Source organism: Saccostrea echinata, unplaced genomic scaffold (assembly GCF_033153115.1).
Source record: "Saccostrea echinata isolate AGI-Se365-2 ecotype Australia unplaced genomic scaffold, CSIRO_AGI_Sech_v1 ptg000043l, whole genome shotgun sequence".
NCBI lineage: Eukaryota > Metazoa > Mollusca > Bivalvia > Ostreida > Ostreidae > Saccostrea > Saccostrea echinata.
Genome location: NW_026889792.1, coordinates 972072 through 983410, shown reverse-complemented (window position 1 = coordinate 983410; position 11339 = coordinate 972072). Strand labels below are relative to the sequence as shown.

At 31.9% G+C, this 11339-nt stretch overlaps 1 protein-coding gene across 1 annotated transcript; it reads left to right on the top strand.

Annotated features, from left to right (window-relative positions):
- Positions 1-10018: 10018 nt before the first annotated feature.
- Positions 10019-11154, top strand: LOC133201248 (putative ankyrin repeat protein RF_0381). The gene is made up of 2 exons (XM_061337042.1): positions 10019-10293; positions 10413-11154. Exons 1-2 carry the CDS (start codon positions 10034-10036, stop codon positions 10477-10479), a joined length of 327 nt encoding a protein of 108 aa, XP_061193026.1. The 5' UTR covers positions 10019-10033; the 3' UTR covers positions 10480-11154.
- Positions 11155-11339: the final 185 nt, after the last annotated feature.

The window sequence follows — 11339 nt, the reverse complement described above, 5'->3', positions numbered from 1 at the left end:
TTAGCCATGGAAATATTAACTTATTTTAGAATCGATGTGTTTTTCTCCTTAAGCAACAATAAAATTTGTTTAAATGCCTTTTTCTTGTATACTCGCGCAAAAGTGACGTCACAATAAGGTTACAGAGACGTTGATAAAAATATAACGTAAAGCTTGGACATAGGCATATTTTTTATGAAGCACTTAATTTGTGCTGTTTGACTCTCCCTCTTCCCTTACTTTTGCTTTGTTAATTAAAACACCCTTGAAACACTAAAACATGAATACACAGTATTTTATTATAGGATTGCATATTGAGGCATAGAATTTTTTTTATGAAACTGATATATTATATGTTTTATTTTAATTTCTTGACTTAAAAAATCCTCCATATGATCGATCAAAATCAAAAGGAAATAGTTTGACCCCCCCCCCCTCCTCCAAAAAGAAATAGAAAAAAAACCAAAAGACAGAGATGATATAAATCAATATGCCTGATATATTGTTAAAATTACACGTAACATATTGAAGTAAACGGTGTTTTGTCTTGTAAAGCAGAAACACGATATCTACATGTATCACATTGTTTTGAAAATGTCTTTTTGTCTTATCAAATCATCACAAAATATCAAATCGTAATAGCTCCCTTTAGTGTACGATATTGTAACAAAACAAGCTTATCAAATGCAGCAAGTTTTTGAAAAATACTGATCGACAATAGAATCTATTATGCAAAGTATTATGTCATTTGTTGTACATGTATGTTTGATTTAGTTGAACAAAATTATTTAATAAGTCGTTAGAAGCTAAGCGGTGAAAGTACATTTTGAAAATAATTTACTTTGTAAAAACTTTTTGTTTCTCCTATCCATTTTGTTTCCAACACAAATCAAGTTTCACAGTAAATCTTGACCATGTTTGATGCTTTCATAAAATATGTTTATTAATTATCTGTCATATTATGTAATTTCTTTGAAATCATAACTGATATAGTTGAAATATCCCTTCAGCGAGTTTGAAATAGATCTATTGCGTTTGGAAGGCACAGTCGTATCAGTTTGAAAGTTACAATACAATCTGTTTAATAACTTTACTGTATTAATGTGATAACGTGACAAATATTTATATATGTCATTTATTTTTGAATATGGTATCTATATTCCAGACCGTACCTAGTCAAAAAGATTTCAAAAGTAACCGCTGTTCCTTCATCATCTTGCATGAGTGAAAAGTTCTCGAACGGGACGTAAAACAACATACAATCAATCAATCTTTCATGAACTTAATACAGATCGCTAAATTTCATTTTCAAGACAAAAAGTCTTACAGTATGTAAATTTCCCCGCGAAAAGTGAGGTTAGCATTTGGCCATTTAAGCCATTTATTATGAAGTCAGCTTTATGATGTGGATAGATTTTAATTCAATTCTATTTAAAAGCAGATGAGTAGATTGAGAATTTTTCGAATAAACCCCCACATATAAAGGTTTCAATTTAATATGCATACTATTTCATTAATTCCTATTTTAGGAATAAAAATTCATAATCTGTTATTTCCATTGTTTGAACTTTAGGAATTATAATATAAGTGCTTTAAAATGTGCAAATGAGAGATCGATTAAATTTGCTAAAATGTTAAAATGAGAGATCGATTTAATTTGCTAAGTCTCCTTTCTTCCTCAAAATGTAGACAAATCTGGATATTTATTGTACTGAAACAAAGATACATAAAAAATATAATTTACTTTAAAATCTTAATGCCTTTCGCCAGTGTTCACCAGTAAATTCAGAGTTTCACGTGAGATTCGTTCGAAAATAGAATTAAGAAATGTTTTCACACGATTCAGACTCTATATAGTCTACAAACGTACGTTCTTATGAAAAAAATCATGTGCATTTATATACTGTAGATCACTATATTTTCGCGACACCTTATTTTCGCGAAACAAAATTTCCGCGAGTTGTGGTTTCTGTTCTATATCATCCTTAACAAAACAAATATATGCAAGAAGAAAATTTTCGCGAGCAGACAAACTCGTATAATAGAGCGGAAATAAAGTTCTCGCGAATAAAAAGTGATTTACAGTAACCCCCAAGTGAAAAATTTAGGCGCCAACTTGCTTCCAATCAAATATTTCGTCGCCAGTGCAAATCTATAGTCGCCAGGCAAATTTTTATTCAATTTTAAGAGCTGATTTAAGTCAATATAGGGACCGATGGGGTTGATACGGGAGGGGGTGTTTAGTGCAAGTATCTTAAGCCCCCCCCCCCCCTTTTAGGCGGAATAGTAATGATGGAGATACAGTAGGAAATGTTCAAAGTAGAATTGTAAAAGGACCATTTTTGCTTTGCAAATATCTCATACTTGAATGAACCCCCTCTCCCTTCAATCTTTCCACTGTCCTCAATGCATTCACCAAGTGATAAATAAATAAATAAAAATTGTAAAAGAAAAAAAAATATCATGAAATATAAACCAGTTAAATGCTAACAGGTTTTAAATCGAGGATTGTTTACATGATTCACATTTTATGCTCGTCCGTACAATTACGACCTAACGCTAATGTGAAGATAATATTTCTAATGTGTGAAAATTTAATTTCAAACAATTGACCACATCACTCGTCCAATTTTCTGTATTTCACAATTGCTTATTTTCTGGAACCAAAAAAATTAACTTGACCAGCTATTGTCTTGTCTTTTCAACCAAAGCTCTGTGTGTACTTACGCGACGCGAACTTTTGTTCGCATAAGCGTTGAATGATAAAACAATATTTACAATCAACATGTATTGTGCTTATGAAGTGTGACGAAAGCTACGGCACTCAAACACCATAACAAAGACAGAGGGTCAAAAGGTTAAATTAAGTATGCGTTTTATTTTGACGTCACAAATGTTGAACGCCGTGGAAGTGCAACGTTATTAGCGAAAATCAAAATTCACGCTCACATTGAACAGAAGATGTTGCAACGGCTCTTCCATCAATTATAACCCACCCGAAGGATTATACAGGAATTTTGGAATAAAAATCAGATTTGCAGTCAAGGCAAGGCGTTAAAAATGTAAATATAAGCATTGAATCATTTTTTTTTTGAAAGATATAGTCTCATAACTGCAACGATGCAAACAAACTGCAAACAAAATGAGTAACGCAGTAACGCAGTTATGAGACTATATCTTTCAAAAAATAATGATTCAATGCTTAAATAAAAGTGACAAAAAATGTCCATTGTTAAAAAATAGAATTAAGCGGCCTTGGCGACTAAATTAGTTTCCAATTAGAGCCCTGTATAGTGTATGTATAGCTTTATGACTTTGGTTTTGTAGAAGACATCATGTATATTCCTACAATGTCAGCTTGAAACTTTGCGTGATTTCTCTTTGCATAATTATTTAAGTGGACTGAAAGTTCGAACATGCATAATTTTTATGTTTTCTCTTGAATTCGTACTGTTAGAAGGTTAAAATCAATGTTCGTAGTGAAATCGTTTGTATGTTATGATCTGATCATTCTAACTGCATGCTTAAAAGACTACTTGAAATTATGGAGCATACGACTACTAGAAATTGAAAAATGTCAAGTAAGTTGGCATTTAGACATTATTTTCTATAAGATAAGTGACATTAATTGATGATATATCTTGATTTTTGAAGATCTTCAGGTTAATCCGTTTTAATCATATGGTACCATGCAGCGGCCATTTTAAATATTCAACTGATGAAATTTGATCTCCTTAATAGCTCAAATTCATGAATTGTGGTATTATTAAGGTCATTCGTTTACAAACGGAAGACCTTCTTCTGATTTTGTTGTTTTTTTCCCAATATTATCATTATTATTTTTTTTCGAGAACGCCTCGATAGATTTTCATGAAACTTTCAGCAAATGATATCAAATCATCTGAACTAAAGGCATATCTTTATTTTGCCGTCGTCACTTCCATTCGCGAGATACGGCGAATTCTCTGTTTTTAGTGGCATTTTTTCCGCCAGTGTTCTCAAAACGGTTGGCGATTGAGTCTTGAAACTTTCAGGAATGATAGATTATGATATGTGAAAAACCTGTTTAGTGTTTGTTGCAGTGTTGCCCTTGTCCACGGGAAGTAGTTTAAAAATAGGCAAAATCTTTATTTTTTTTCTTTTTAAAATGTTTATAATAGAGGCAATTAGAGTGTTTCGAGTCATATTATTTCCACTAGAAATTATTTCTTCCAAACTGGAAGTTGTTGAAAAAAATAGCATATTTCCTCGGAACTTTGAGGGATGATTTCTTTTCACTCAGTGAGGAGTAAAAAGTAATTTTGAGTACTTCCAGTCATACCGGAAGTGAATAAAAAAGACCAGAAGTTGTTTGAAATTGATAAATTTAAATCTTTTATGTGTTGCTAAGCATATTTTGAAAAATTGATATAAATATTTTTTTCATTTAAGGTTGTTTTACCTTCTTTTTTCACTCAAACTTTCCCAATTTAAGATCTTATCAAAAACCTAACGGAAGATCTAGTCGTTGCTCGCAACAAGATCTCGTCTAGTTAACATTAGTTAATACAATGTGCAGTTCTTATGATGATAAAAAAATTGACGGCACATTAGATTTTAAACAGCATTAGATAAAATTACAGAAGAGGCACCATTTAGAACGCTGAGGGGAATAGCTAAATTGTTCTCTAACATTGATTTCAGAGGCAATTGCTACGCGCTTTTACGAAGCAGACGCAATGATTGGTTAATATTATACAATTATGGACTCTTTCGGTGGTGAATATGGTTTGTTATTCACCAGAAAAATATCAATATTGATATTTTTCTGGTGAATAACAAACCATATTCACCATCGAAAGAGTCCATAATTGTTTTATTATATAGTCCAGATTCGAATAGATAAGACATTGAAGGCTGCATAATAATACCACTTTCATTTACGAACTTCTGTCGTAGAAAAAAAAATGTCCAGTAGCCCTTTTCACAAAAAATCTTAAGTTTTTGCATAGGATTTTAACTTAAGAATCTCTTACGACAAATCTTAAGTGCTTTTCACGAACGCATTCGTAGCAGATTGAACTTAAGATTTTACTTACGACAGACTTCATCCCTAGCAACGACTTCAATATGCTTTATAATCCTTAAATAAGTGTGTGAAAATAAAAATAAAACTTAGTTTTCAACATTTGTCAGCAAAACAAACATTATTGAATACAAATATCGAATGCAATCGTTTGTGAAGCAAGGAAGTTTAAAATCTGACGTCACAATCGCAAGTCTGACGTAAAAGTAGGTCATACGAAAATCTTAAGTGAAACTTACATCGTAAATATTTTGAAGTGTATTTCATTTAATTTTTCGACAATGATTGTGAAAAAAAAATTTAAAATATTATTGGTAGTTGCTTTAAAAAGTTTAATGTATTTTATTTTTTGCGATTATATTTTTACAATAAAATCTATTAAAAAATACTTTTAAAATACTTAAGAGTGGGTTGGGGCTCTCGTAAAGTGACGACAGATTTTGCACTTAGGACTTTCTTAAGAAATTTTGTGAAAACGATTTTTATCATAAGTTTTCACTTAAGATAAAAATATGTTGTAAGATTTTTTGTGAAAAGGTCCACAGATCACATGTTATAACTCCCGTGATTTCCTTTTGCTGTTTATAAGAGATCGAAATGTTTAGAAAATAGCAATAGGCTTGGCTAATGTTTTTTCCTGCTCAGATACACAGCTGGCTTCAAAACCAGTGAATATGTAGTGTTATGAACCGTTTGCGTTTGTATAGATTATATAGGGACTATAAATAGACTATATAATAATGTGAAATATTATATATGTCTCCTGACTATCCAATAAGAAAATCATCACAATTACCACTCCCCCCCCCCCCCCCCCCCCAAAAAAAAAGACGCAACAAAACTTAAACATGTTATATCCACTCATAAAGCATATCCATGTGTGCTTATTAAAATAAAGAAAAGTGGCAATAACAACATTTGGGTTAAATATACAGTGTATATACAGTCCTCAGGATCATTCATATGAAACAACCAAAACATGATGGTAAATGATACTCTGTTAGTTCTATTAGTGTACAGATATGAGCGACTTCATTTTCATTATATTCATAGCATTGAAAAAAAAGATAATTTTGTTTCTACTCTAGATTTCTTTTTATACAAGGGCAGTACCATATGAGAGTTTGTGTGTTTATAGTTCTGTTCCTGTCACTATGTTGATAGTAAGATATTTCATCTTACCCTCAATGACTTTTTGTGGTATTTATAAGAACAGGATTTAATATGAATTAACCTCTAAAAATTTATCGCTGATCTTGAATGAATGAACAATTATCGTGCATTTATATGAGGGAAAAAGAATAATTCTAATCAAAGAAAACAATGAATACATGAAAAACAATACATTCCGTATTTTGTACATACACTTAGAAATTAAATAAAGATATTGGAAGAAAACAATTCTGGCCACAAAAGGAATTCCGATCATATATTAAAGCAATATGAGCTGCAACATTGATGTCGAAAATTTTTGCTGCAAAATTGTAATTATAAACTATTTTAATGACAGGAAAAAAGAATGTTTACTTTGTAAACTTCTGTTGTTCATATTTGCGATGGAAGAACTACTTTAAAACTTTGGTTGAAGCAGAATTACATTATTTTTGTCCTGTGCAATATTGATTCCTTATATAATACTCTGTATTCAATTGTACAGAAATCTTTCTTCTGAAACAATATAATACTTCATTTAAGTCAAATTCATCAAAAAAGGTTCAAATTACATAAAAAAAATTATCGAAGCAACACATTTCAACGGCAAAATTGAATTTTCAAAAATGCAGCTCATATTGCTTAAACGAAATCAAGATAATACGATATGGCCCTTTATACGAGGAAATCCACTCTGCTTCATAACTAATGATATTCACGTAGGTAAAATTATTACAATAAAAATAGAATGAGGCAATTCTGGTGTAATCATTAATTTATTAGTTTAACTCTATCTTTAACGTTTTTATGATTGCCGCGTCTCTTTAATATTATTTGGAAATTTCGGTCGACTAAATCATAAAATGTACAGCAAATCGAAATAACAGATATTCAGGTTGAATTTTAATATGAACCAATCAAATTTCTCTCAAAAACACTTGCTACGGGTTGACAAAATGTCAAAATTTGATCTGATGGAGTCTATTATTAATGGTGATATCATTGTACCCCAAAACGTAGTTAATTGATTTTATTGTTCTGGATGCAAATGGAGAACCTATGTTACTTACCTTACTCGTTAATATGGATACAAATACTTTTAAGCTTCTGTCCGAATGACGACTGTAGACAGCTCTGTTGATTGCTGTTGAAATAAATGATATACACAGGGTGAAAATAAAACCAGGTATGTTTACTTTAATGGTTGCAAACAATAAGTTATGTATTCATTTTCAATCATAGTTCATAAATAATAATAACAATGTATTAAATTTTCTTCCACTTTTAACAGATGCACGTGTGGATTTTAAAGACAGTTCTGGAAAAACCGCTCTGTTGTTAGTTCTAGAAGATGGAATGTTTAAAATCGCAGAATACCTGATAAAATACGGAAGTGACGTCAGTGCAGTGGATAACCCTGGCCAGTCTTCCCTTCACCTTGTTGCAGCAGGAGAATACAATGAGTATACTTTTTTAAATGTCGGAACGTGATGAAAGAGGTTGAAAATTGGTTGTGTTTTGAACATTACATTCAAAAAGGTTCAATTACCTTCACATGTCTTTCTAATATACATTTCATGCAAATACATTTTTAACTGTTAATGGGAAACATTTACAACGTATTATTTTAAGTGTATGGAAAGTGTAACATGAAATGTGAGAATAACACAGGCCTGTAGGAAGTAATTTCAGTTTTTTTCGGGGGGGGGGGGCACAACCGAAAATTTTCAGTTTTATGGGATGGGGAATCAAAAATTCCTTAACAAGCAAATAAAAAGGTCATCAGTTTTTATTGAGGGGGCGCAAGCATATAGTAACTATGTTTTCTATAATATTCTATATATTGGCAAAATTGTTGGAGGCACGCCTCCTCCCCCGTGCCCCCGGTTCCTACGGCCTTGTAACGAACTGTAAATATACTCAATCAGAAGTCCAATCAATAATACAAATAGTACGCAGAGCAAATTATGGCGTCTAGAAACATCATAGGCGGTAGCAGTGGCCATGTAGGAGTAACCATCCATTGTCGACGGGTCACATCCACTATATGCCCCTCGTCACGAATTGATAAACGGAAAACAAAGTTAATGTGCGCAATAGATACATCGCCGATTTCTTTTGTGATGAGTGAAAAATACATTATTTGTCAGTATTTACAAATGTAATATGGCTAAAACTACATATTGAAGACAATAAGATTTATTAAGTCTTGGCATGTGAAGTGGTCAGTCAAGTGATTTACGCAAATATACTTCAGTAATGGTCGCCCGCGTAGTGCAGTGGTAGAGCGTTTGCTCTTCTGTCGCGGAGTAAAGAGTTAATCGTTACGTCGCGTGTTCGAATCCCTCTTCGGGAGTTGAAACCGGTCCTTGATGAGCCCGTATAAACTAACGTCCCTTGTCTCAGTAGATGCTGTTACGAAAAAAATCCCTTACTGCTAAAAGGTCGTAAGTGCTGAGTATAGATCTTAATTTGCAGCTCTCCACTGGCAAGTGGTGGCATATTCGGTTACATTCGCACATTATTTCATTTTGAGACATTTTCTTATTAGTTATTTTTGTGTAATATCAAATTATATATTTCTCGTATGAATTAGGCTCCGCTTACAGTTTGCCATCAATGTGTTTTCGTTTAAAATATCGAGATATGAAATAGATGTGTCACACCCTATGACGTGGTGTCTTTTATTTCAAGTTCAATGGGATATATTGAAACTATGTATGAATTTTCTCGGCGAAATATTTTGAACACGAGGAAATGCAAATGTAATCCAGGAAGAAAAATGCAACTATACAGAGAGTGCATATTCAGATATCATTTCAAAAATTTAAGGATAGATATCTTAACATTGTACATTTGTTCCCAACTTCCTGGCAAAAGCGTGATGTTGAGAGCCCCTTTTAAATGTACTATTTTTCAAATAACTAATTTCAGTTTACTTTGTAAACCATTCTGTTGACTTCAAACTTTAATAGAATCAAAAACAAATTGCACAGAAGAACAAGACTATAATTTTTGGACATAAAATAAAGACATGATCATGTACAGTATATTGAATAGATTGGTTGTTGGCAATGAATGATTTTAAACTAAACGTGTAATTGAACTTTCTCCGGCAAAAGATATTAAGAAATATGAAAGATTTGTTGTCTATTTGTTTTTATCTTTTTATTTTAAGAAAATAGGATTCAAATCATTTGTAGTGGATTGTGAAATAACTATTTCTATCTATCAAAGTTATTTAATTGTCCATCCCCCACCCAAATTTTGATTTGGCAAATCAAATTCACATCCAAAACTAATCATAGCATAGCAGAAAAAAATCTACAAAATTGAGAAAAGATATGTTGGTTTTTCATAAAGATAATTTTTTTTTTTTATTATTTCTTCCGATAGCCTATTGTTTTTGAAATATCTACAATAAACAAACGAAAAATAAATAAAAATAAAAATAAACTCGTCTTCAAGTATGACTCAATTCTGTTAATGTTTGTAAGTGGCGTATCCATTTCACTGGGTTATGCAGACCATTTTCCTGTCAAATTTATAAGGTAAAAAACTCATCTTCTTTGACAAGTCAAGGAAAATGAAAATTAATTTTTAACAATTTGTGGTCTACCAAAGTATTAATTCTGTAGCAAATGAAATTATATCTCTCTTTAGTTCACGGCAATGTGTCGACCAATAGGATTCAACGAATACCTTGTACAAAGGCTTTGTTATGTAAATGAAGATGATACGATTGTATAAAAGGGCTGAAAAAATCTTTATCAGTACTGTATTTCATTAATATTACTTAAAACGAATTGACACAAAATGAATGATTCCCATTCTATCATGTTTCTTGTGGAAACAGTTTTCGACGGCGACATCAATGTACTTCAAATGTTACTGAAATCTGGAGTTGATGTTAACGTTCTGGATGAAAATGGAGAACCTCTGTTATTTACTCCAATTGTTAATGGTGATATGGATACTCTTAAGCTTCTACTAGCCTACACTGATGTTAACATGATGAACGACGACTGCAGGACAGCTTTGATGATCGCAGTTGAAATGGGCGAAATCAACATGGTGAAAAAAATTAATCAAATCAGGTAGGTGTTTAAACCTTCAAATAGAAAAAATATCAAAATTTGCAGATTTCTTTAAAAGATAAGATTACAATGATACACTTGGTTGAATATTTTTCTTAATTTCTATTTTTTATCATCAGGTGCAGATGTAAACAGGAAAGACATCTCTGGAAAAACTCCTTTATTGAAAGCTCTGGAGGATGGTAATTTCAAAATTGCAGAATACCTGATCAAGCATGGAAGTGACGTCAATGTGATGGACAATCTTGGTCAGTCTGCCCTGCACCTCATTGCAACAGGAGAACATAATGATTGTACCAAAATTGTCAAAATTCTGTTAAACTGTGGATATGTGATGAAAGATACAGATAATTGGCTTTGTCCTGAAGACCTAATATCTAATCCAAAATTGCAATCCAAATATTTCAAATTGATGCACAAAGTGAAAAAGTCATTAAAGGCTATCTCGGAATGTGACGTTATAATTCCAGTGAAATCTTGAATACATTTTCCATGAACAATCTGTACCTCAACAGATGAAAAAGGTTCTCCTTCCAGGAAGAAATGCCAGTGGAAAGCAGGAGGAAATTGTATGAGTTATGAGTAGAAGGAATTTGAGACTGCACAAATATTCTGCTGACAGGTTCAAGTTGTAAAGATGGTTACCAAAGAGTCATCTAACGCAGATTCTGTACTTTCTTTGAACCATGCGGGGTTTATGTATTAAAACATTAAATACATGTATTATGTAAAGATTCATGTTTTAACACAGATGTCATATCAATATTTGACCTAAAAAAGACATTGAAAGGTTTATGATCAACTGAGAGAAAAACTTGTATTTAAGGGGATTTAGTATGAATAAAAGTAAAATAATCACAACCCTATGTATTTTTGTTTTTCTTTAATTTTGCTTTGCAGCTAATTTTACAGGCTCTATGACGATTGAAAAAAAAAGTGAAAACACGAAAGAAATCCATGCCTTTACCATATACAATCAACCAAAAATTGTCAAGCTGCAATCAATCGTAACATTTGCGATTGGGGAAGATTATTAATCTTAAATT